The sequence below is a fragment of the Oncorhynchus nerka genome, linkage group LG20 (genome assembly GCF_034236695.1).
Source record: "Oncorhynchus nerka isolate Pitt River linkage group LG20, Oner_Uvic_2.0, whole genome shotgun sequence".
NCBI lineage: Eukaryota > Metazoa > Chordata > Actinopteri > Salmoniformes > Salmonidae > Oncorhynchus > Oncorhynchus nerka.
The window spans coordinates 32,821,750-32,849,300 of record NC_088415.1 but is presented as its reverse complement, the minus strand read 5'-3'; the positions used below and the strand labels follow the sequence as shown (position 1 = coordinate 32,849,300).

At 43.4% G+C, this 27,551-nt stretch overlaps 1 protein-coding gene across 4 annotated transcripts; it reads right to left on the bottom strand.

Moving 5' to 3' along the window:
• Positions 1–1,133: 1,133 nt before the first annotated feature.
• LOC115117797 (6-phosphofructo-2-kinase/fructose-2,6-bisphosphatase 2-like) lies at positions 1,134–26,886 on the bottom strand. Of its 4 annotated transcripts, none has more exons than XM_065005418.1 (16): positions 17,734–17,900; positions 17,123–17,357; positions 14,357–14,482; positions 13,925–14,021; positions 13,315–13,381; positions 13,110–13,184; positions 12,942–12,998; positions 12,688–12,812; positions 6,817–7,024; positions 6,500–6,646; positions 6,298–6,402; positions 6,082–6,211; positions 4,232–4,294; positions 4,062–4,126; positions 3,066–3,266; positions 1,134–2,658 (listed from the first exon to the last, which is right to left on the bottom strand). In XM_065005418.1, exons 2-16 carry the CDS (start codon positions 17,217–17,219, stop codon positions 2,605–2,607), a joined length of 1,617 nt encoding a protein of 538 aa, XP_064861490.1. In that variant the 5' UTR covers positions 17,220–17,357; positions 17,734–17,900; the 3' UTR covers positions 1,134–2,604. The 4 variants fall into 4 exon arrangements, with proteins under 4 accessions (XP_064861490.1, XP_064861491.1, XP_064861492.1 ...); XM_065005419.1 differs by having other exon boundaries at positions 17,123–17,223; XM_065005420.1 differs by lacking the exons at positions 17,123–17,357; positions 17,734–17,900 and adding an exon at positions 26,845–26,886.
• Between the last annotated feature and the right edge of the window lie 665 nt (positions 26,887–27,551).

Below are 27,551 nucleotides of genomic sequence, written 5' to 3'. Positions count from 1 at the left end.
CATTTTAGGTAATACGCTTCTATTGTTAACGTGCAGAAAACCCAGGCTTTTACAAGAGCAGAAATCAGTGACGCAAATGTCAGAGCACAAAACAGAACTGGGGCTAGCAACAGTTGATGGGCCAGATTGTACATTACATGCACATTTCCAGATATAATCAGCAGTAAAACAATCAGGGCACGGCATAGGACATGGGGAGCTCTGCAGTGTTGATTTATAACATTTGAATGTGCATTAAATGGCAACAATATCATATTGTACAGCAATCTCATCAACCAGCAAGAGGTGGTTAGAATAGGATGGGAGGCCAAGAGTCCGTGTAACCAATAGAGTCAGAGTCCCGAGTGTAGGAACAAAGAACGCAGGAGTCAAGAGGCAAATAGCATAAAGCACAAGAGAAAAATATAACGACTTGGGGCTAGCCATTGTAAGTTCAGAGTCACTCTCCCCAACAGTGTGTGTGTGCTGGAGGCGAGCAAAAGCTTGGGAGAGAGGTGGGGATATCTGTACCAAACAGGGAGAGACAGGCCAGGGCAGACGGTAAACAGTAGGTGTCATACCCACCCCATTGACCCAACCCATTTCCCCTATGACAGGCCAGTCCGAAAAAAAAGTTTATGGTTGCAATCAGTTAAAAGGTCCCAAGCCCTGCCACCACCTGTCCTTTACGTCTTTGACAGGCGCTACTTATAGTAGTCCTAGATGTGTCACAGGTCATAACCTAGGTTTAATATAAGAAGGTTGAGTGATTTATTGGACATACAGTGCATTCGGAAAGTATTCAGACCCCTTCCCTTTTTCCAAATGGTTAAATTACAGCTTTATTCTAAAATTGACTAGATTCTTTTTTTTTTTTACTCATCAATCCACACACAATACACCTTAATGACAAAGCATAAAAATGGGGTCTGAATACTTTCCAAATGCACCGTAGGTTATTATTCCCAGGAAGTATCCCTCAGAATCTTGCCCTATATCCAGGGTTCTGCCACAGGCTTGTCCTGGCTTTAGATAAGACAGGAAGAATTGCTGTAAACATCGAAACAGATAGGTACCACCCAATGGAGCTCACTAAATCTGCCCATGCCCACACTGTGTACCAGAGGTCAAGTCTAACTGCCATGAGCAAGACATTCTGACAGATACATTCATTTATTGAATCGTTTACACTCATGACTAATATTCCAGTGATTTAAATCATTTTACAGCATAGTGCTAGTATACAGATCAGTATACTGTAGTCTTACAGGCTACGGTCTTCTGCCTATTTATATAATAACATAGCCTTGCAAGAGCCACAAAAGTAATGCTCCTAAACACAGTCACAGAGGCACTTTAGAGCAGCAGCACATTTAACATATATAATTATAGCAGTAATTAACAATAAGATACACATAGCTGGGCAAGATCAGTGAAGTTTAAGTATGAACGTACCTACAGTATCTTTCCTTATGCTGTGCTTTTCCAGAATTCAAAATCATGCAGATAACGTTAGGAAAAGTAAAAACATAATGTCCTTTTAACAAATTTAAGAATAAATGCTGGCATTAACTGGAACTACAGTAATAGTTGCCATTTTAGCTGAAGACGTGTAATGGATGCATCTATAATGCAAATAAATTGGTATTTCATAACATGACGATAAATATGTGACCGAATTGCAGAGTAAAATGTGAACTATACACACACAGAAATGTAACCTGTGACAGTAACATGTGACTAACCAATAACATGAATCCCTGAGCTGAAATGTTAAATCCTGTATGGTGGTCTTTCAGCCTAACGGAGGAATAACAAAGTTGGTCACAAGGCTGTTCAAAAACAATGATATTCAACAATCCAATTTAAGAGGTACATATATTATTCATAAGAGCTTAAGTAATTGTACATTATAGACAAAGGATAAGACAGTGTTTGTAGTAAGTGCTTTGTTTTTTTATAAAATGTTCAGTGTTACCATGTGGCAACCCCTTCCATAAGGGACTTAGATTTATACAATTTATTTTACACTAAGACAAATTTCCTCAAAGATATCCTCTATTTAAACATCCCAAAGTTCTGTTTAGAGTAAATTCAACTTTGAATGTTGATAAGTGTGTGTGCAAGCAAGGCCATGTTTTTCTCAAATCATCTCGCTCTTCACCCTCACACAACCACAATATCTATCTAACAGATGTCAACAGAAACTAAACAGCTGTAGAACAAATTCTGGCCACTACAACAACCACACGCTGTGACCATTTGTGGCCGAGGTGTTGTGCTTGAACCACTGCTTGACAATCAAACTGGTAAGGCTGGCATGGTATGTAGCAGGCCTGAGCGTTAGGTGATGGTTCCTCCTGGAGTGGAGGGACTACAGTAGGTACATACAGAGGGCACCTGTGTTGAAATACTATTTGAAATCATGTCAAATACTTCAGCTGTGCTTGCATGTTGAAATGAAATCAATAGAAAAGCCCCCAAAGTGCAAACACTGCCCATCTGGCCCTCCTGGCAGGCTAAAGCAAACATTCAAGCTATGTACAAACATTTAAAATAGTATTTGAACCCAGGTCTGATGGCAGAGAGGATGTTGGGGAGTGGAGACCCCAGTCTCTGTCCTCTTCAACTGCGAACAGCATCTTCTGAGTCCCCTGGGCTGAAGCAGTTGAGAGACTCCTTTAGGAGGCAGAAGGAGGGAGAGACAGTGTTATCTCACATGCTAAGCTGTGCAAAGGCTGGGCGGCGTCATCATACAATTTGTTTTGACTGGTCTCTGCTACACTTGAGCTCAGAAAGAGAAGGGTAAGGTCAATCACAAGACACAACTTGTCGGTCGTGACGCCCATAGCAAGTAGCATAATGAATTCCACAGCTTTGACATCGATTTTGCACGTCGGCGTTAAACTAGACATCGGGCTGATGCCAATGTTGGCATTTTTAACTAATATAGTCCAATTCTGATATGCTCATCGATATATAGTGCATCCCTAGTTTTAAAAATAAGTTTACTGTAGTTTAAGGACATCAGTAACATCATAAAAACACGTAAAGAGAGACATCATTCATGCAGAAAGACAACTAACTTGGCTTCGTGTCAACTCTGCTCCCTCAGGGTCCTCGAAGGACTGCATGCTGGGTATAAAGGGGGCCAGGGGCCGTCGAGATTGAGGTGGGTTGCCGGCGCTGTAGAGGCGCGGTCGCTTCACCTGGTCGTGACTGGACAGCGGGGTGAAACTGTTCCTCCGGAGGAATGTGGTGGGAACGACGTCATTACGGACTTTATCCTGGTGAGAGAGGTTGGAGCATCAGAAATTTCACTGTGTGTGTGCGCGCGTGTCTTGCATGGCTACACATCTTGTGAAAACATTACAGCTGAAACAAACAACAGAATATTGAAGAGGTGTTGCGGTTCCTTTCCCAGACATGTTAGCAGGGCTACGCTCAGTAAAAGGCAGTGTGGCCACTGGTCATGTTTTTGAGTGTAACGCCCACACCACATGGAACATCTGGTAAACACACTGTACCGGGGACAGCACTGAGACAGTGTGGCCTGTTGATTCCAGAACTACATACTGTACTGTATAAGCAGAGCAGATCTCCAAATTAGGAGAAATTACATAAAATAGGCCCTTTATATGGTTGAGGGTGGAAACTGTACTCTGGTCTTTTTGTGTGTGCAATTTCTCACACTATTTTGCAGATAACTGCATATTCTGAGGATTGTCTCACTACTATCTAGAACTCTTCAAACTACAACTTCCCAGATCAGCCAGTTTGTTATGACTCAGCTGGTCTGTTTTTCGTTGTTGCAATTTCTCACACTATTTTATATAACTGCATATTCTGAGGATTGACTCACGACTACCTAGAACTCTTCAAACTGCAACTTCCTTGATCAGCCAGTTTGTTATTACTCGACTATTTATTGTAGTTAATCATCCATCTGACTCTTGGGAGAAAGTTGTTGGATCAGTGGTCAGAACTGGCCACACCTGTTAAAAGAGGGATACAGTATACGAACCAATGAAATTAAGTAGAACAGTAGATTGAACAGAGATTTGTCAAGGAGAACAACTCACTAATGGCCTGTCCCGGTGAGTGTTCACAGCCTCCACTTTGAGGTCAAACATGTCCACTTTACAACCTGGCCGAGAAAAAAATAACAGTCAATGTTAACCTGAGAGAGAGGAATGAGAGAGAAAGATGTGTCTGAGACTGACACAGGGTAGTCTTGGATGAAATATCCTACCATAAGCCACAGGGGTGAGCTTTAGAACTGTGTGGAGGGGACACTTCAAGTAGGGCAGGTCATCTGTGTCAACAGAAACAAAGACACAATGACTTTATTTAGAACATTGCATGTGAGATCAACATGGCATCTCAAAAGGACTCAACCTCATGCAGTTAATGACACGTGATAGAGTTCACAATACATACATATATTTTTAGGGATTATATTTAGATTAGCCAATATAATTAGTCAATAGACTTCATCACTTCTCTTTCCTGACATCTGGCAGTGACAGTCAGAGGTGCCCACTGCACAGTCACAGTGTGGGTGGCTTAACTAGCGTTTAAAATGCCCCTTAAGCACAAACTATTTTCGCAACTGACTTGGCAGACCTTAAGAGGGCCATGTGACATTCTTTGTAACCTCAACATCTATTTCTGTCCTTCATCCAGGATGAACATGAGCAAAGGCATATTTTTCACTCAAAACAAACAGAGGTCAAGATGTGTGTGTTTGTGTGCTTGTATCCTGCCTAAAGTAATTTAGTTTCCTAACGAGGTGCTGTGTGTATCTGGGAATGTGCTTGTCTGTATATAGAGAAAGTATTCAGACCCCTAGACTTTTTCCACAATTTGTTACGTTACAGCCTTATTCTAAAATTGATTAAATTGTTTTACTCCCTCATGAATCTACACATCTAGACATTTTTAGAAAGAAATATCACATTTACATAAGTATTCAAACCCTTTACTCAGTACTTTACTTTGTTGAAGCAACTTTGGCAGAGATTACAGCCTCAAGTCTTCTTGGGTATGACGCTACAAGCTTGACACACCTGTATTTGGGGAGTTTCTCCCATTCTTCTCTGCAGATCTTCTCAAGCTCCGTCAGGTTGGATGGGGAGTATCGTTGTATAGCTGTTTTCAGGTCTCTCCAGAGATGTTAGATCGGTTTCAAGTCCGGGCTCTGACTGGGACACTCAAGGACATTCAGAGACTTGTCCCGAAGCCACTCCTGCGTTGTCTTGGCTGTCTGCTTAGGGTCGTTGTCCTGTTGGAATGTGAACCTTCGCCCCAGTCTAATGTCCAGAGCAGGTTTTCATCAAGGATCTCTCTGTACTTTGCTCCATTCATCTTTCTCTCGATCCTGACTAGTCTTGCAGTCCCCACAGCATGATGCTGCCACCACAATGTGCCAGGTGTCCTCCAGACGTGACGCTTGGTATTCAGGCCAAAAATTTTAATCTTGGTTTCATCAGACCAGAGAATCTTGTTTCTCATGGTCTGAGAGTCTTTTGGTGCCTTTTGGCAAACTCCAAGCGGGCTGTCATGTACCTTTTACTGAAGAGTGGCTTCCCTCTGGCCACTCTACCATAAAGGCCTGATTGGTAGAGTGCTGCAGAGATGGTCGTCCTTCTGGAAGGTTCTCCCATCTCCACAAAGGAACTCTAGAGCTCTGTCAGAGTGACCATCGGGTTCTTGGTCACCTCCCTGACCAAGGCCTTTCCCACTGTCAACTGTGGGACCTTAAATAGACAGGTGTGTGCCTTTCCAAATCATGTCCAATCAATTGAATTTACCACAGGTGGACTCAAATCAAGTTGTAGAAATATCAAGGATGATCAATGGAAACAGGATGCATCTGAGCTCAATTTCGAGTCTCATAGCAAAGGGTCTGAATACTTATGTAAGTAAGGTATTTCTGTTTTTAATTTTTAATAAATTAGCAACATTATTATGGGGTATTGTGTATAGATTGCTGAGGAAAAGTTCTTATTTAACCAATTTTAGAATAAGGCTGTAATGTAACAAAATGTGGAAAAAGTCAAGGGGCTGAATACTTTCCAAAGACACTAAGTGAGTTTGTACCAGCACTCTTATCCAGGAAGTAAGCGAGCAGGCAGCGCATGACAGCCTGGTGACAGATGACCAGCACGTTGCCTTGTCTTTCCAGCTCCATGATTACCGGCTCTAACCTCTGCACCAGGTCCTGGTAGGACTACGAAGAGAGGAGAGGGACAAACTGAGCTCAGTGCTTCAGATGAATGGGACAGATCTCTGTAGAGAGATAAAGATTAACTGTACCTCTCCTCCTGGGTAGCGGTAGTGGTACTTGTCCTGATCTCTTAAGGCAAACTCCGCAGGGAAGGTTTCCTCAATCATCTCATAGGTCATCTCCTCACACACACCCTGAGAATCATAAATATGTTTTTTTTTATAGACAATCATTATTAAATTTAACCCCTACCATGTTGTCTGTGGGTCACTATTGAACCATGGTACTAACGGCATCGATCTCGTTGAGTATCTTCCACTGCTCGTAGGGCACCCCGAGCTCTTCAGCAGTCTGGATAGTCCGTCCCAGCTGGCTGGTCCACACCTTGAGGTCTGTCAGACCATGCTGCTCCACAAAACCCTTCAGCGCTCCAGCAAACTAAGAGGATTAGAATAGGCATAGTAGGTTTATTTGTATACAGAATGTAAGAAAGATGGTGTCATACAGTGATTGTGTGTGCAAGATTAATATATATAGAACACAGAGCAACATAGCATGAAGCGGCGCAGTAGTTTCTGTACTTTACTAAAGGAGAAGTCGAGGTATACCTTTTTCCCTTGAACAGACAGCATTCCATCGCCCCCGATGCGTCCCTCCACGTTGTGTTCGCTCTCTCCGTGCCGACACAGGTAGATAGAGTGAGAGTGCACGTGGATGTTCATCAGGTAGTACACGATCTTGCTCTGGATGTAGTCCTGCACCTTGTTTACCAGGAAGCTCCGGCCCACGTTGATGACCTGGATGAAGGACAGGTCCCTAGGGGTCAGAGGTTAGAATGGAGGTCAAGATGGAATTTATCAGTGACCTGATAGTGTCTTGATCCTATAGACTCATTGCTAAAGACGCTAATAATGAACATCATGAAGATCTACTCATTAGTTAAATTAATTCTCAGTGCAATAGTTTTGAGAAATCAAAGAAATTGACAAGAAATTCTAATAATAAAATAACACTTTTAATAGCTATTCAGCCCCTGCTTTCTGTAGGTATTAAATGGCCCGAACTGTTGAAAACAAAAGCTTTCGCAAGGCCCTGGCTGGGTCAGTAAGAGGGGAAGCAACTGTTCCTCTTCTCTAACTGGGACAATGTCCAGAGGAATTTGCTGTTATGACTTGGAGGCCCAGGTTTTAGGAGAGCTCAGGCTTGAAATAAGATTGTAATTTGTACATTTCTTGAAGATAAACAGTGTAAAATCAGTGTGTTGTTTTATAAGGCTTATCATATGAGGGACTACATCTAATAATACTATGGTGAATTAGGAATAATGACCAACGAACCAAAAACGTTTTTCTGTCAGGAGATTTAGAATTGGAAATCAGACCAATGATGTTATGATGAGGAGTCAACATGGTGACAAAGCAGGCTATTATCTGAAAAAATAACTTTGTCAATCTTGTGTGTTGTCTCCAACTACTGGAGAAACTATGGAACTCTTGATGAAGGTTTGTAAATACAAATGGTATCAATTAAAGCTACATTGGGGAACTTTTTATGTACTGGTGTTTTTGGAGACCCCTCTGGCCAGAATGAAAAAAAAAAAGTCAAGAGTTCAACACAATTCCATAGAAACCCCGCTCTCATCGGTAGTCGCTAGAATGACATCCTCTCCATACAGAGTATAGTCCGATTTCTCCATGCTCTGTTGACAAGTATTTTTCTCAGCGCATATGAGTCATAAAGGCCTAGCGCAGTAATTTGGTGGAAAAACAACATTTTCCCAAAAATGACTTTTAAAATATATTAATACTTTTTTATGGGTGATTTATCACGGGGTGTTGCAGCACCTTCAACACCCCTACTTCCTGCAGTTATGGGTACATTGTAAAAATGTTTTGGCTAACATGAATGTCTCAGCGATCAAATATTTTACCAGGCAATCTGAAGATAGTACTCAGAAGTCTTTACCAAGTTAGCTATGTACAGTACCAGTCAAAGATAATTGTGTAGATAATTGTGTAATTGTGTAGTCTAGAGCGATTTTCTAGGTTACCTAGCCAGCTATTTTCGTTCTTTTAACGCAACGTAACGTAATCAACACTGCTAGCTAGCCAGCTAGCCCCTGAATCAACAACGCAGCCACTGCCAGCTAGCCTACAAAGTCAACAACGCAGCCACTGCCAGCTAGCCTACTTCAGCAGTACTGTATCATTTTTAATCATTTTAGTCAATAAGAATAGCAGCAATGTAGAAACTATTACCCTCAACTGAACGACTTGATTAGTGTAGTGTTAGCTAGCTACATAGTTGTCTTTGCTGTCAAAGTTGCCAGCTATCAAGATAATTGTCAATAAGAATAGTTTAGAGTGTGTAGTTTTTAGAGTGATTATCTTAATTTACCGAGGTTAGCTAGCCAGCTATTTGTCGTCCTTAACGTAGGAGACACTGCTAGCTAGCCAACAGCTAGCCAACGTCTACCGATTAGAACTCAACAACACGGTCGCATTCCGCCTCGCTCCACAGGTAGTATCACATTTTCATTTCATTTCATTACAGTACAACGGTTTGATTTGTTTGATCATAGCTAGCTACATAGCTAGCTACATAGCCGTCTCTGTATCAAAGATAATTGTGTAGTCTAGAGCGATTTTCTAGGTTACCTAGCCAGCTATTGTCGTTCTTTTAACGCAACGTAACGTAATCAACACTGCTAGCTAGCCAGCTAGCCCCCGAATCAACAACGCAGCCACTGCCAGCTAGCCTACAAAGTCAACAACGCAGCCACTGCCAGCTAGCCTACTTCAGCAGTACTGTATCATTTTTAATCATTTTAGTCAATAAGATTCTTGCTACGTAAGCTCAACTTTCTGAACATTCGAGACGTGTAGTCCACTTGTCATTCCAATCTCCTTTGCATTAGCGTAGCCTCTTCTGTAGCCTGTCAACTATGTGTCTGTCTATCCCTGTTCTCTCCTCTCTGCACAGACCATACAAACGCTCCACACCGCGTGGCCGTGGCCACCCTAATCTGGTGGTCCTAGCCTCTGGAACTGCCGATCTGCGGCCAACAAGGCAGAGTTCATCTCAGCCTATGCCTCCCTCCAGTCCCTCGACTTCTTGGCACTGACGGAAACATGGATCACCACAGATAACACTGCTACTCCTACTGCTCTCTCTTCGTCCGCCCACGTGTTCTCGCACACCCCGAGAGCTTCTGGTCAGCGGGGTGGTGGCACCGGGATCCTCATCTCTCCCAAGTGGTCATTCTCTCTTTCTCCCCTTACCCATCTGTCTATCGCCTCCTTCGAATTCCATGCTGTCACAGTTACCAGCCCTTTCAAGCTTAACATCCTTATCATTTATCGCCCTCCAGGTTCCCTCGGAGAGTTCATCAATGAGCTTGATGCCTTGATAAGCTCCTTTCCTGAGGACGGCTCACCTCTCACAGTTCTGGGCGACTTTAACCTCCCCACGTCTACCTTTGACTCATTCCTCTCTGCCTCCTTCTTTCCACTCCTCTCCTCTTTTGACCTCTCACTCTCACCTTCCCCCCCTACTCACAAGGCAGGCAATACGCTCGACCTCATCTTTACTAGATGCTGTTCTTCCACTAACCTCATTGCAACTCCCCTCCAAGTCTCCGACCACTACCTTGTATCCTTTTCCCTCTCGCTCTCATCCAACACTTCCCACACTGCCCCTACTCGGATGGTATCGCGCCGTCCCAACCTTCGCTCTCTCTCCCCCGCTACTCTCTCCTCTTCCATCCTATCATCTCTTCCCTCTGCTCAAACCTTCTCCAACCTATCTCCTGATTCTGCCTCCTCAACCCTCCTCTCCTCCCTTTCTGCATCCTTTGACTCTCTATGTCCCCTATCCTCCAGGCCGGCTCGGCCCTCCCTCCCGCTCCGTGGCTCGACGACTCATTGCGAGCTCACAGAACAGGGCTCCGGGCAGCCGAGCGGAAATGGAGGAAAACTCGCCTCCCTGCGGACCTGGCATCCTTTCACTCCCTCCTCTCTACATTTTCCTCTTCTGTCGCTGCTGCTAAAGCCACTTTCTACCACTCTAAATTCCAAGCATCTGCCTCTAACCCTAGGAAGCTCTTTGCCACCTTCTCCTCCCTCCTGAATCCTCCTCCCCCCCCCCTCCTCCCTCTCTGCAGATGACTTCGTCAACCATTTTGAAAAGAAGGTCGACGACATCCGATCCTCGTTTGCTAAGTCAAACGACACCGCTGGTTCTGCTCACACTGCCCTACCCTGTGCTCTGACCTCTTTCTCCCCTCTCTCTCCAGATGAAATCTTGCGTCTTGTGACGGCCGGCCGCCCAACAACCTGCCCGCTTGACCCTATCCCCTCCTCTCTTCTCCAGACCATTTCCGGAGACCTTCTCCCTTACCTCACCTCGCTCATCAACTCATCCCTGACCGCTGGCTACGTCCCTTCCGTCTTCAAGAGAGCGAGAGTTGCACCCCTTCTGAAAAAACCTACACTCGATCCCTCCGATGTCAACAACTACAGACCAGTATCCCTTCTTTCTTTTCTCTCCAAAACCCTTGAACGTGCCGTCCTTGGCCAGCTCTCCCGCTATCTCTCAGAATGACCTTCTTGATCCAAATCAGTCAGGTTTCAAGACTAGTCATTCAACTGAGACTGCTCTTCTCTGTATCACGGAGGCGCTCCGCACTGCTAAAGCTAACTCTCTCTCCTCTGCTCTCATCCTTCTAGACCTATCGGCTGCCTTCGATACTGTGAACCATCAGATCCTCCTCTCCACCCTCTCCGAGTTGGGCATCTCCGGCGCGGCCCATATATGAGATATGAGTGTGTTTGGGATATCTTGGAACCATCTCCAGTTCCTGATTACAGATTCCTCAGAGTGGACTGGACTGGCTCGTTAAAGGTCCAATGCAGCTACTTTTATCTCAAAATTCAATCATTTCTTGGTAACAATTAAGTACCTTACTGTGATTGTCAAAAATAAACAAAAAGGGCGTCTTTGAAAAAGGGCGATCTCTCAAGCATGAATTTTACTAGGAGTGTCTGTGTGATCTGAGTGGGAACACTGAAAATTACTTTATTGGCAGAGAGTTTGGAACACCCTCTCCGAGTTGGGCATCTCCGGCGCGGCCCACGCTTGGATTGCGTCCTACCTGACAGGTCGCTCCTACCAGGTGGCGTGGCGAGAATCTGTCTCCTCACCACGCGCTCTCACCACTGGCGTCCCCCAGGGCTCTGTTCTAGGCCCTCTCCTATTCTCGCTATACACCAAGTCACTTGGCTCTGTCATAACCTCACATGGTCTCTCCTATCATTGCTATGCAGACGACACACAATTAATCTTCTCCTTTCCCCCTTCTGATGACCAGGTGGCGAATCGCATCTCTGCATGTCTGGCAGACATATCAGTGTGGATGACGGATCACCACCTCAAGCTGAACCTCGGCAAGACGGAGCTGCTCTTCCTCCCGGGGAAGGACTGCCCATTCCATGATCTCGCCATCACGGTTGACAACTCCATTGTGTCCTCCTCCCAGAGCGCTAAGAACCTTGGCGTGATCCTGGACAACACCCTGTCGTTCTCAACTAACATCAAGGCGGTGGCCCGTTCTTGTAGGTTCATGCTCTACAACATCCGCAGAGTACGACCCTGCCTCACACAGGAAGCAGCGCAGGTCCTAATCCAGGCACTTGTCATCTCCCGTCTGGATTACTGCAACTCGCTGTTGGCTGGGCTCCCTGCCTGTGCCATTAAACCCTACAACTCATCCAGAACGCCGCAGCCCGTCTGGTGTTCAACCTTCCCAAGTTCTCTCCACGTCACCCCGCTCCTCCGCTCTCTCCACTGGCTTCCAGTTGAAGCTCGCATCCGCTACAAGACCATGGTGCTTGCCTACGGAGCTGTGAGGGGAACGGCACCTCTGTACCTCCAGGCTCTGATCAGGCCCTACACCCAAACAAGGGCACTGCGTTCATCCACCTCTGGCCTGCTCGCCTCCCTACCACTGAGGAAGTACAGTTCCCGCTCAGCCCAGTCAAAACTGTTCGCTGCTCTGGCCCCCCAATGGTGGAACAAACTCCCTCACGACGCCAGGACAGCGGAGTCAATCACCACCTTCCGGAGACACCTGAAACCCCACCTCTTTAAGGAATACCTAGGATAGGATAAAGTAATCCTTCTCACCCCCCCCCTTAAAAGATTTAGATGCACTATTGTAAAGTGGCTGCTCCACTGGATGTCATAAGGTGAATGCACCAATTTGTAAGTCGCTCTGGATAAGAGCGTCTGCTAAATGACTTAAATGTAAATGTAAATGATAATGGTATCGAATACAGTGGTTTTCAGGCAGGCTGGAGGCGCAATATTGCTACGGTTGAAGCACTTTGGGACCACTAGCGACACAGAGCTTTTGAACATTAAAACAAATACAAAAATGTACATAATCCAGCATTAACCATTTAAAATAGAGAATGTCTTACTTGTCGTGTTCATCTGGGTCTAATGGTTGGTACATGACTTTATAACATTCTATTCTCTTCAGGAAGTCCTCCATCACACTCTCTCTGTCTCTTTCTGGGTAGTCTGGGCTGGACACCTTCACATCCTGGGGAGGAGAGAGGGAGGTGCACAAGACTTAAAGTGTGGACATCCTTAAGAAGATAATCATAGAATGTTTTAATGAGAAGTAAAACTCATAATGTAGTTAAGTTTTTAAACATGTAAGTTCATTTACCATAATATTAGCAGCAATGACATCAGGGTCGTCACACAATGACTCCACAAAAAACACCTGCGAAAGAGACCAATCTTTGAAGACATACTTTACCAAACCATTTTAACACCAATATTTGAGAATAGTTTCTAAACATTGTTAGGTATAGAAACAAATAATAACACTGACCTTGTAAGCATGTTCCTTTGCAAAACTAAGGAGTAATTCTCTCCTCTCTCGGGTGGTGTTTGTGGCATCAAAGACCTGAAAGACATAATCACGTCTCATTTTAAAATCTAAAATCTAAAATTAAGCTGGTCTTTTCACTTTGATATCACTATTTTGTCTCCAATTACTCAAAACAGCAGAGAGAGAGCAGAGAGTAGATACTCACAGCGATTTGACCCCCCTCTTCAGTCAGATACGCTTTGACGTCCTGCAGAGCCACCAGAGCACACTGCCTGTAGGGACACAGTGACCCAAATCAATAACAATTGAAATGAAAAATCAGTGACAACTCACTTAAATCTGACAGACATAATGCATTATGTTGCTATAATGCATTGTACGACCATGTATGACGACCCCATTATGTCTTAGTAATATTTATGTTCAATCTGTTGAAGAATTATAGCATAGAAATACACAATATATTACAAGCCTTATAATAATAGATTATAGGGTTTATATAATGCTTATAACAAGTATTATACCTGTTGGTCTAGCAGCTAGCATTAAACCGAGAAAAAGGAAAATGGCGGGCGGGTGGCCAGGTGACACACTACCATTGAGTTGCTCACTAAAAAACAAATGACATGATTTGTCTAAATCCAGTAGGAGGCCTTAAAAACCTCAGCAAGGTTTTCAACACAGATAACACCTGCTTGGGAAAACATGGAGGGCATAGTCTAGAAATAAAAGGGTTACTGTAATACTGTGTAACTCATCAAAACAACCTCATTCTTCTCCTACAGGTCCAAAAATACTATGAAGGGAGCACTCACTTCCTGATTTCCATGGCCTCCTCGTTGTCGTGTCTGAAGAAGTCATAGGACTTGTAGGCTTTCACAGCCTCTCGCCTGTAGACCCCCAGGTTGAATACTGCAACACAATACAGGTGATGAAATGCACAACATGTTCTTGTAATCAGTAGAATGTCATGTGACAGCTTACTGAACTGTGGAAGGAAGTCATGGGTTCTGCAGCGTCGCAGTTCAATTACATAATTCTCTATATTGTAAATATATCAATACAAAAAGGTCCCTATGATTGCTAGTCTGCACAAAGGAATGAATTTACACATCGTATAGAGTGAATACAATAACATGAATAATGAGGAAAGTGTGGCTTCAATGTTTATCTTCCGGCAGTGTGGGTCTGTAAGTTCTGTTAATGGAAATACAGTATAGTACATACAGTGAGGCCTCTAAACTAACCCTTGGTTGGCACTCCTATCCAGTTGAGGTAGCGGGTTAGCTTCTTGGACATGTAGGTTTTCCCTCTGGCAGGAAGACCAATCATCACAATCACAGTGGGGGAGTTGGTCATGTAAGAGGCCCATGCTGTTCACACAGAGAAACATCAATCACCAAACAACTTACTTTGAAATGTCAATAGAACGTAGGCTAAGTATTTTACCATGACACAGTAACTCCATTATATTTTATAATTGTTTTAAAAAAAGGCCAATATAATAACATGTCAATTATTCCTTTGGGTTTATTTTTTCATCCAGACCTTCTCACTAATGGTGGTTAAGGTTTTTCAAACAGCAGCTGCTTAGCTACTGACTGTCCACAGACACTGTTAAGTCCATGCCCAGAAATGTAAAATTAAGTCTGGTGTTCTGAAGGTTATTGTTATTGTCGCTCTCTCTTCTTTAGTCTGTTACTGCAGATAGAAGATTCACCAACACCCATCCTCAGTCCTTTGCACACAAACCCTTGCTATTCTTAACAAGACCAGGCATTACATTTACATGCTACACATTCCTTAAACCAGCCCTGTGGCTTAAAAATTCAGTGGTTACCAAGCAGCCACCCGCAAAAGATTTGTGTGTGTGAATGTGAGTTTGAGATATGAGTGTGTTTGGGATATCTTGGAACCATCTCCAGTTCCTGATTACAGATTCCTCAGAGTGGACTGGACTGGCTCGTTAAAGGTCCAATGCAGCTACTTTTATCTCAAAATTCAATCATTTCTTGGTAACAATTAAGTACCTTACTGTGATTGTCAAAAATAAACAAAAGGAACCAAATAATAAATGCGTAACAAATATACTTTGAAAAAGGGCGATCTCTCAAGCATGAATTTTACTAGGAGTGTCTGTGTGATCTGAGTGGGAACACTGAAAATTACTTTATTGGCAGAGAGTTTGGAACACCCTCTCCGAGTTGGGCATCTCCGGCGCGGCCCACGCTTGGATTGCGTCCTACCTGACAGGTCGCTCCTACCAGGTGGCGTGGCGAGAATCTGTCTCCTCACCACGCGCTCTCACCACTGGCGTCCCCCAGGGCTCTGTTCTAGGCCCTCTCCTATTCTCGCTATACACCAAGTCACTTGGCTCTGTCATAACCTCACATGGTCTCTCCTATCATTGCTATGCAGACGACACACAATTAATCTTCTCCTTTCCCCCTTCTGATGACCAGGTGGCGAATCGCATCTCTGCATGTCTGGCAGACATATCAGTGTGGATGACGGATCACCACCTCAAGCTGAACCTCGGCAAGACGGAGCTGCTCTTCCTCCCGGGGAAGGACTGCCCATTCCATGATCTCGCCATCACGGTTGACAACTCCATTGTGTCCTCCTCCCAGAGCGCTAAGAACCTTGGCGTGATCCTGGACAACACCCTGTCGTTCTCAACTAACATCAAGGCGGTGGCCCGTTCTTGTAGGTTCATGCTCTACAACATCCGCAGAGTACGACCCTGCCTCACACAGGAAGCAGCGCAGGTCCTAATCCAGGCACTTGTCATCTCCCGTCTGGATTACTGCAACTCGCTGTTGGCTGGGCTCCCTGCCTGTGCCATTAAACCCTACAACTCATCCAGAACGCCGCAGCCCGTCTGGTGTTCAACCTTCCCAAGTTCTCTCACGTCACCCCGCTCCTCCGCTCTCTCCACTGGCTTCCAGTTGAAGCTCGCATCCGCTACAAGACCATGGTGCTTGCCTACGGAGCTGTGAGGGGAACGGCACCTCAGTACCTCCAGGCTCTGATCAGGCCCTACACCCAAACAAGGGCACTGCGTTCATCCACCTCTGGCCTGCTCGCCTCCCTACCACTGAGGAAGTACAGTTCCCGCGCAGCCCAGTCAAAACTGTTCGCTGCTCTGGCCCCCCAATGGTGGAACAAACTCCCTCACGACGCCAGGACAGCGGAGTCAATCACCACCTTCCGGAGACACCTGAAACCCCACCTCTTTCAGGAATACCTAGGATAGGATAAAGTAATCCTTCTCACCCCCCCCTTAAAGATTTAGATGCACTATTGCAAAGTGGCTGTTCCACTGGATGTCTTAAGGTGAACGCACCAATTTGTAAGTCGCTCTGGATAAGAGCGTCTGCTAAATGACTTAAATGTAAATGTAACTCTTTCTTGTTGGTATTTAACACGTTTTCCACATGGTGATGTCACCATGGAAGGTCGAAACTCCATCCCGCCAAAACAGGCAGAGATTTTAGGTGGTCTTTTCAAACAGCATTATCATAATTTCCATAATTTCACAGTATTATTCTAACCTCATAGTGTGGAAATATATATAAGACACACGAAAATCTAGTTTTGACTGTACTGTGCCTTTAATGCTAGACTTATTTAACTGGGGGTGATCGCAAAAAAGCATGCACTGATGTATGCAGGTAGAGAGACAAAATGTGCCTAGTTTCACTTTGCATGAGAGGAAAGCAAAGTTTGCCAGCGAGGCAAAAAAAAATAGGGCTGATTACTTACAAAAAAGGGCATTTTGTGTTAATATCTAAATTTCTAAATGTTAGATTCTGCACTGCCAAATTCAATTCAATTTAATCAACGTAATTGCCTATTGTCATTGCCTATTGTCGGAGGAACATTGGTTATGCAACAGCTTGCAATGAATACTCAAAGATCAGGTTGACATTTAACCTAATTGGGTTAATAGAGGAAAGGGACCAGAATAGACAGGAGTATATGAGGCTAGCAGACAAGACACTAGTACTTACAGCATTTCTTCAGTACTTCATTAGCCCTGAGTTCCGTTCTCTTTCCCTCTGCTGAACTTTCCAGAACTGCAGTGCCTTTCTGCTGGCTGGCAGCCATGATGCTAGTAGACACAGCACACTGTCACTATACTGTCCAATGACTGGTCCTTTCACGGCAGGGTAGCCTGGCTGGGGACTCTCTCTGGGACTGAGAGGTCAGGACACTAGCTAAGTGAGGTCATCTCTGCAGAGGATTCTGCAGATAACATAGTTGTTTAGTCCATCTTCCCAGATTGCTTAAATTGTTTACTTTCAAATAACCATAGCAAGCTAGCTGAGTAAATATTTTTCTATATTTTTTATCTAGTTAGCCTATAAATACGCCTATCTATTGTTACAGTGCAAAATATGTCTAGCTAGCTAAGCATAATACATCCCCTTTACATCTGAAGAAAGTGACCGGTTGGTTTATTTTTTCACACGTTCATATGACACGCTTGTTCTATCTAAAACAACGTGAAGACATAAACCCGGTTCAGCTACAACTTTAGCAAGATTTTTACTGCAACGTCATACTATGCAACAAAAACAGATTATCCTCAGCACGACGGATAGTTTACAGAAGCACTTACCAAAATGACAACAAGTGAGTCGACAGACACAATGTATCGCTTTGGTGAGTCACTTAGTAACCACTCAGTACAGTAGCTATTTCATCTGTCTGCTGTCGAGCTCCGAGGTATTCTATTGTTTGGCTCCTCCCCCCGGACACTGCGGGAAGGAAATCAACCTGCGCACTGACTAATGATGGACACACCGGTAACACAGATAGAACAATGAGACAGATATTTCATCGGATGTATGAATGTGAAGCATGAAAAAAAAGTAAACAAAATGTTCTGTTCCCAAAACTACAATATGTTATGAACAGAGTGGACTAGGTTTTGTAGACATTACCCTTTGAAAAAGTTGTAAAAAAATCGCGTTGTTTAGAGGGAGTGCAAAGGCGAATTGAGTTATTGCACACACGCACTTTCCAAGAGTAGACGTTCTCTAGCGGAAATATGCAGATTTATGCTAGAACGGGCTAATATAATCTCACTAGCTCGTGCTTGGCTCTGCCCACCTCTGCTTGTTCTGCCCACTATGACTCATGTTCCCATTGGAAACGACAGTCTGTGGTCCATCTTAGTTTAGTTATAAACATCTTTGCTGGTAATCTTCTTCGGTGGGGTTTGTCTGCGGTTGGCATCCGCATTACCCCCACCTGCTGTACTGGAGTGTGGGCCAGAGAAGGATAAACGAAATCCTACCTGTGAGCCCCGTTTCTCTTAAAAAATTGAAAATATGTGAGAATGTATCTAATGACCTTCTAGTCGATATACTCTTTAAACTAATTTCCTGTATCCCCTTCTCCCTCATACTAAATCTCAGCCTCTCTTTTCCTCTCCTGCTGCCCACACTGTATCAATACACACTCCGCTGTTTCTGTTTCCTGGCAATAATCACACTTTCCTATTGGATGCTTTCCTATAACATGAAAGTATTATTCAATCGGCTGTGTCCCACCCTTAATTTGTAAAAAGAGCCTCCTCTCCTTTGTCCCTTTCTGCCGTCCTCCCTGAATTTCCTCTGTGCTTGAAACAAATGCCTACTCTTAGTATCTCTATTACAATGCTCCTGCCATCTCTGCACCATCACTATCCATATCAGGCTTTTTCCCACTGCCTTGCTCATTGAAACTACAACATTAACATCCCCACTACCAAGTGCTTGTTTAGCCAGTACATCAACTGCCTCATTCCCCTCCACCCCCACATGGTCTGGGACCCAAGTAACTCTTATCTGTATACTCATGTCTAATCCTGCAATGTGTTTGTAGTACATCATAAAGCAGATCTTGTCTGCTACGTGAGCTAAAGAACTGCAAACTCATCAACTCTGCACATTAATCAGAGCAAATAACTACTCTGTTTGACTTCCTCCACCCACTGCAAGGCCAACAGTATGGCCATCAGCTCTGTTGTATATACAGCCAGATGACCTGTAATATGTTTCCTGACTACCACCCCACATTCCTGCACTACAAATGCTGACCCAGTATATCCTGTCCTTGGATCTTTTGAACAATCTGTGTAAATGGCCACAAAATCCTGATACACAGTATCCAGACGTCTACTAAACAAATCAGATGGATCAACACGCAATATTTAATTGCCAGCTGCTGTCTCCTAATCTGCAAAGGCAATGGCACCTATTTTTCCAATTGGCCTGAGCCCCTTTTACTCAACGAAGCCCTGCTTATCCATCACGACTGGACTACCGACGTAATCTGCCCGAGGTTTTTTTTCTTCCAACAAGCCCCTCCGTCTCGACGTCCCCTGAATGCCCATCTGCTAGCCTGCTAGCCACGGCCCACTAGCTGTCTAGAGCATATTGGACTGTTAGCTGAATAGGTACATCGGCCAATTTCTTGGGCCACTATACCTATTTTGCCAATTGGACTTGGACCCCTCTGCTACTCGGAACCCAACTAATCCATCACGACTGGTCTATCGACGTCACCACACGCGGAGGCTAAAACAGACTTTCCTCCATTGCCACGTCCATCTAAGGCCCTTCTGATAGCTTGCTAGCCCCGGTCTCCAGCCAGCCCAACCACTCACTGGATCCCTATGATCACTCGGCTACGCATGCCTCTCCCTAATATGCCTTGTCCATTAGTCGTCCTGGTTAGTGATTATATTATTCAAAAGATTTAGAACCAGGAACAGATACAGCCCTTGGTTCAGACCTGACTGCCCTTGAACAGCACAAAAACATCCTGTGGCGTTCTGCATTAGCATCGAATAGCCCCCGTGATATGCAACTTTTCAGGGAAGTTAGAAACCAATATACACAGGCAGTTAGGAAAGCACTGAGGCTAGGAAACACTGTCACCACCGATAAATCCACTATAATTGAGAATTTCAATAAGCATTTTTCTACGGCTGGCGATGCTTTCCACCTGGCTACCCCTACCCCGGTCAACAGCCCTGCACCCCCCACAGCAAATCGCCCAAGCCTCAACCATTTCCCTTTCACCCAAATCCAGATAGCTGATGTTCTGAAAGAGCTGCAAATTCTGGACCCCTACAAATCAGCCAGGCTAGACAATCTGGACCCTCTCTTTCTAAAATGATCTGCCAAAATTGTTGCAACCACTATTACTAGCTTGTTCAACCTCTCTTTCGTATCGTCTGAGATTCCCAAAGAATGGAAAGCTGCCGCGGTCATCCCCCTCTTCAAAGGGGGAGACACTCTAGACCCAAACTGCTACAGACCTATATCTATCCTACCCTGCCTTTCTTAAGGTCTTCGAAAGCCAAGTTAACAAACAGATTACTGACCATTTCGAATCCCACCATACCTTCTCCGCTATGCAATCTGGTTTCAGAGCTGGTCATGGGTGCACCTCAGCCACACTCAAGGTCCTAAACGATATCATAACCGCCATCGATAAGAGACATTACTGTGCAGCAGTATTCATCGACCTGGCCAAGGCTTTCGACTCTGTCAATCACCACATTCTTATCGGCAGACTCAACAGCCTTGGTTTCTCAAATGATTGCCTCGCCTGGTTCACCAACTACTTTTCCGATCGAGTGCAGTGTGTCAAATCGGAGGGCATGTTGTCCGGACCTCTGGTCGTCTCTATGGGGGAGCCACAGGGTTCAATTCTCAGGCCGACTCTTTTCTCTGTATACATAAATGATGTCGCTCTTGCTGCTGGTGATTCTCTGATCCACCTCTACGCAGATGACACCATTCTGTATACCTCTGGCCCCTCGTTGGACACTGCGTTAACTAACCTCCAGACCAGCTTCAATGCAATACAACTCTCCTTCCATAGCCTCCAACTGCTCTTAAATGAAAATAAAACTAAATGCATGCTCTTCAACCGACCCCCGCCCACACCTGCCGTTCAGTATCACTACTCTGGACGGTTCTGACTTAGAATATGTGGACAACTACACATACCTAGGTGTTTGGCTAGACTGTAAACTCTCCTTCCAGACTCATATTAAGAATCTCCAATTCAAAATTAAATCTAGAATCCTATTTCGTAACACAGCATCCTTCACTCATGCTGCCAAACATACCCTCGTAAAACTGACCATTCTACCAATCCTCGACATCGGCGATGTCATTTACAAAATAGCTTCCAACACTCTACTCAACAAATTGGATGCAGTCTATCACAGTGCCATCCGTTTTGTCATCAAAGCCCCATATACTACCCACCACTGCGACCTGTACTCTCTCGTTGGCTGGCCCTCGCTTCATACTCGTCGCCAAACCCACTGGCTCCAGGTCATCTACAAGTCTTCCACTGCAAATCTACCATTCCAGTGTTTTACTTGCTTTATTGTATTTACTTCGCCACCATGGCCTTATTTTTATTTATCTAAATAAAAAAATAAAAAAAGTGTCCTTACCTCCCTTATCTCACCTCATTTGCTCACATTGTATATAGACTTATTTTTCTACTGTATTATTGACTGTATGTTTGTTTTACTCCATGTGTAACTTTGTGTTGTTGTATGTGTCGAACTGTTTTACTTTATCTTGGCCAGGTCGCAATTGTAAATGAGAACTTGTTCTCAACTTGCCTACCTGGTTAAATAAAGGTGAAATAAATAAAAAATATCCCCCATCTCCACCTGTAGTGCAGACACTAGGGAGGTCTGAAACGCCCCAATATTCTGAGTCCTTGCCCCTTTATGACATCTAGCCTTCTAATGAGGTCTGGGCTGCCAAACCATATGCAGTACTGTCATAGTTTATTAAAGATCAGATTAATGCAATATACATGGTCCTCAATGAGGAACGGCCAGCCCCCCACTCCTTCCACATCACCTTTTTATAAGGGCACAAGCGAGACCCAGATGCAGACATGGGAGGCAGATGGTTTGAGTCTTGATATTTATTTAACAATCCAAAAGGGGTAGGCAATAGAATGGTTGTGGACAGGCAAAAGGTCAAAACCAGTTCAGAGTCCAGGAGGTACAGAGTGGCAGGTGGGCTTGAGGTCAGGGCAGGCAGAATGGTCAGGCAGGCGGGTACGGAGTCCAGAAAACAGGCAAGGGTCAAAAACCGGGAGGACTAGTAAAAGAGAATAGAAGCAGGAGTACGGGAAAACCGCTGGTTGACTTGAAAGGCATACAAGATGAACTGGCACAGAGAGACAGGAAACACAAGGATATTTACCCCAGGGAAATAAGCGACACCCAGAGGGTGTGGAGACAATCACAAGACAGGTGAAACAGATCAGGGTGTGACACTTCTTACACTTTCCCACCACTCTCTCAATGTGTTCTGCCCAGGTCAGCCTAGTGTCAAAGTACACCCAAAGGAACCTGAAGGCCCCCACCCTCTCCAAGTTACTCCCATATAACTTCAAGTGTACCTCATCTCCCACCTTCCTCCTGGTAAAGAACACTGTCTGAATCCCCACATTAATGCCAATCGCTCTCTCTCATCAGTTGCTTCCTGTTCCTTCCTGACTACGTATGGCACATTTCTTCCATAAGGCCCCATCATCTGCAAATAACGACCTCCCAATATCCGGCCGCACCTGAGAGTAAACATCATTGATCATAATTGAGAACAACAGAGGACTAATCACGCTCCCCTGCGGTGTATCGTTATCCACCAGGTAGCTGCCTGATACAGATTTTCACCACCCTCACCTGAATAGACTTTCCAAACAGGAAATCCTTTATTTAGTTGTACATTCTTCCTCCAACCCCCATAATATTAAGTTTGATTAACAACCCCTCCTTCCACATCATATCATACACCTTCCACACATAAAAAACACAGCTACAACAGTCTCCTTGTACACCTGAGACTTCCTTCCAAGCAGAACACTGGGTCCATAGTTCCCATCCCCTTCATGAACCCACTCTGATGTGATGATACTAGCACACTGCTCTCCAGGAAGTAAGTTAACTTCTCAGAAATCATACGTTCCATAATCTTAAATACAGTTGAAGTTGGAAGTTTAAATACATTTAGGTTGTAATCATTAAAACTTGTTTTTCAACCACTCCACAAATTTCCTGTTAACAAACTATAGTTTTGGCAAGTCGGTTAGGACATCTACTTTATGCATGAAACAAGTAATTTTTCCAACAATTGTTAACAGACAGATTATTTCACTGTATCACAATTCCAGTGGGTCAGAAGTTTACCTACACTAAGTTGACTGTGCCTTTAAACAGCTTGGAAAATTCCAGAAAATGATGTCACTGATTTAGAAGCTGTACCTGTGGATGTATTTCAAGGTCTACCTTCAAACTCAGTGCCTCTTTGCTTGACATCATGGGAAAATCAAAAGAAATCAGCCAAGACCTCGGAAAAAATTGTAGACCTCCACAAATCTGGTTCATCCTTGGGAGTAATTTCCAAACACCTGAAGGGCCACGTTCATCTGTATAAACAATAGTACGCAAGTATAAACACCATGGGACCACGAAGGAGACGCGTTCTGTCTCCTAGAGATGAACATACTTTAGTGCGAAAAGTGCAAATCAATCCCAGAACAACAGCAAAGGACCTTGTGAAGATTCTGGAGGAAACGGGTACAAAAGTATCTATATATCCACTGTAAAACGAGTCCTATATTGACATAACCTGAAAGGCCGCTCAGCAAGGAAGAAGACACTGCTCCAAAACCGCCATAAAAAAGCCAGACTACGGTTTGCAACTGCACATGGGGCCATAATGATCATTGTTGTTTGGAGGAAAAAGGGGGAGGCTTGCAAGCAGAAGAACACCATCCCAGCCGTGAAGCATGGGGGTGGCAGCATCATGTTGTGGAGGTGATTTGAAGCAGGAAAGACTGGTGCACTTCACAAAATAGATGACATCATGAGGTGGAAAATTATGTGGATATATTGAAGCAACATCTCAAGACATCAGTCATGAAGTTAAAGCTTGGTCGCAAATGGGTCTTCCAAATGGACAATGACCTCCAGCATACTTCCAAAGTTGTGGCAAAATGGCTTAAGGACAACAAAGTCAAGGTATTGGCGTGGCCATCACAAAGCCCTGACTTCAATCCCATAGAAAATTTGTGGGCAGAACTGAAAACGCGTGTGCAAGCAAGGAGGCCTAAAAAACCTGATTCAGTTACACCAGCTCTGGAAGAAGGAATGGGCCAAAATTCACCCAACTTATTGTGGGAAGCTTGTGGAAGGCTACTCGAAATGTTTGACCCAAGTTAAACAATTTAAAAGCAATGCTACCAAATACTAATTGAGTGTATGTAAACTTCTGACCCACTGGAAATGTGATGAAAGAAATAAAAGCTGAAATAAATCATTCTCTCTACTATTACTCTGACATTTCACATTCTTAAAATAAAGTGGTGATCCTAACTGACCTAAGACAGCAAATGTTTACTAGGATTAAATGTCAGGAATTGTGAAAACTGAGTTTAAATGTATTTGGCTAAGGTGTATGTAAACTTCCGACTTCAACTGTATGTGTAGATCAGTGACACAATCTACATTTTGATACATTTTATATTCAGGCTGTCACACAACAAAATGTGGAAAAAGTCAAGGGGGGTGAATACTTTCTGATGGCCCTGTATTTCACCTCCACGTCATCAAATTTGCTAGGTCATTAAAAGCTCTAATTTGTGACCGTCTCTGTGGTCATATAGCTGTCATAGATGGTCCCTAATTTAGAGAATCTCTGATGCTATAAATGCTTTTGCGTTTACCAAAGGCAGTGTTTTTCGTAATTGTGGTCCATCCAATTTAAAAGTGCACATTCACTTCCATAACATTTTTTTTCTAGGCTACCAGCATGTTAGATAAACATACACAATAATACAGGATACCCTTACAACAATTCACTGCAGTTAAATGCAGTAAAACTGCAGTACAGTGAAATAATGGTTGTTTAATTAATGGTATCCGGTAGCTTGCTGTGTGTGTTGGCTTATAATGGTAATCTTTTGTGTTAGTTAATTGCACGGTTTATTGTGCTGCAGATTGTTTTTCTGTTGCACTGAATGATGTTTTGGTGTTCTTTTATGACTAACTCATTTTGTTTTCACAATTGAGCAAATAACGCATATGTCAATCTGTTTTATTTCAATCTCCTACTACAATCCACCAGGATTTACAAAACCCTACTTTTCATCCGTTTTATTTCAATCTCCTACTACAATCCACCAGGATTTACAAAACCCTATTTTTCATCTGTTTTATTTCAATCTCCTACTACAATCCACCAGGATTTACAAAACCCTATTTTTCATCTGTTTTATTTCCATCAATAATTTGTACAAAATTATATTTTCCCTTAAAAAGTGGCAATCAGCAGTTGCTACATCCATTTTTGGACTTATAAATGAATATGTACCCATTGATTCTTGAAAAATATAACTTATAAATGTCTTTCCACATCAGAACACAAAATATAAGCTTGTTTTACTCTAATGTTCGTAAACATAAAATGTAAACAAACACTATATAGCCTCAAAACGTGGGTAAAACTGTAAATATTTAATTCATAGCTCTGTCTATGAATTTGAAAGAGGTTACATTTCTCCAGCCCCATTCCTCAGCTTTTTACCGACCGCTTTGTTATTGTTTCTACTGCTGATTGCCACTTTAAAGCAATTCACATAATGCATGCAGTAATTGTATTTTAATTTCAGTAGCTAAATAAGGAGGTAGGCATATCAGTTACAGCTAAAACTTTGATTTGAATCTGTGCTTCATGCGTAGCAATATGTCTCTGCCAGCAGGCAGCCTGCTTGCTGAAGCACATCGATCAACATTCCATATGGCAGTTGGGACAGAGTGCCCAGTAGGCTACACAACAACACAGCTGGAAAACCACTACCGTTTTAGTGGTAGTCCCTGTTCCTTTGCATTCTTGTTCTACTTTTGTAAGTAAAACGGTGTTTGTTGGGGAGAAGAACTTCAAGAAAAGATTTGCTTGCTAGCTAACGTTAGCAAACTTAGCTGGCTAATTTAAGATAGCTAATGTTAGCTCTCTGGCTAATCCTAATTTTTACCTGTTGTAGCCGTTAGTTGTAGCTATCTGCTAACATTTTGATATCTATTTAGTTAATGACAATAAGTGTGTGTGTGTGTGTGAGAGAGAGATATGATCACAATAACTTTAGAAAACATTGTCATGTCAACGTTGTCATGCTAGCTGTGTGTGTGAATGTGTATATGTGTTCTGTGTGAGAGAGAGCGGGCGAGAGATGAGGATCACAATAATGGAGAGAGGGAGAGAGAGAGTTATGGTCTCTATTTCGAAATGAGGCTTAACGCCCTGTTTTATGTCACACATTCATTTATTCGTGTATCTAAAATTGGTGTTGTGCGCTAACGTCATGTTGGAAAATGTTCTACTTACTTACTTGTTGTAGAAAGATGATGCCACCTTCAAGTGCTATCTGAGTTAATGGAAGCCCCTAGTTCCCAGGGGGAAATTTAATTTGATTGACCCTTCAAATTAGAATTACAAATGACAAACTCAAAGAAAATGTTGTTACCCTAGTTGTCATTTCAACACTGACCATTTGCCTTTTCAACAAATAGTTTTTTAAATAATTACACCCTTAACAATATGGATAATGTAGCTATTCCGACCATATTCTTCAGGTTTATTGGTTGAAGAATTGTTCCTACTTCAAAAGCACTTGAACACAATCATGTGGGACTTACCACTTCCCAGTTTCCTATTTCCCACGAGTATGTGAATCCGTATCAGAATCAACCAATAGGAAGCTCTACCAAATAACTTACGTTCATTTTGGGAGAATCACAATTAGCACACTGCTCGCGTCCTCTCTCCTTGTCTCCTTCTCAACACCTATCGGAGAAGGTCAGCAGGGAGATACCTCTGGCTTTCGCATCCAATGGGTTTTGAGAAGGTAGCAAGGAGAAAGGACTCCTGGAGAATGCAATTTATATTCTCACTTTATCTTGGAGGTCCTGAATTTCCGACATGACTTGAACGCAGCATTGGTTTGTTTGTCTGAGGTCAATAGGCCTACCATCTAGATGCCAGTAGGGGGTGCTCTATGATACATTTTGCTACTCTGCATTTACACACTGAAAATAAATATCCACATATTTGAATAGTAATCACAATTCTTTATTCTTTCAAAAGAAACAAACCTCACAGTGTCTAACTAGTATACCATATGAACAATCCCTTATCAATAGAATAGAATGTGCTTGATTTGTAAATAATGACCAGTAGTATCTAAATGGTCCTCTTTGTCTAATTTATTTATGTATGTTTCACTATTTGCATCTCTCAAAGAGGAGTTGGTTAATGGGAATAGTGTAATCACCAGTGACAAGTCTAAGGAGGTATAGCTACAGTCAGGTAAATGAGATTATAAAGTGCATCTGTCCATAGAAAA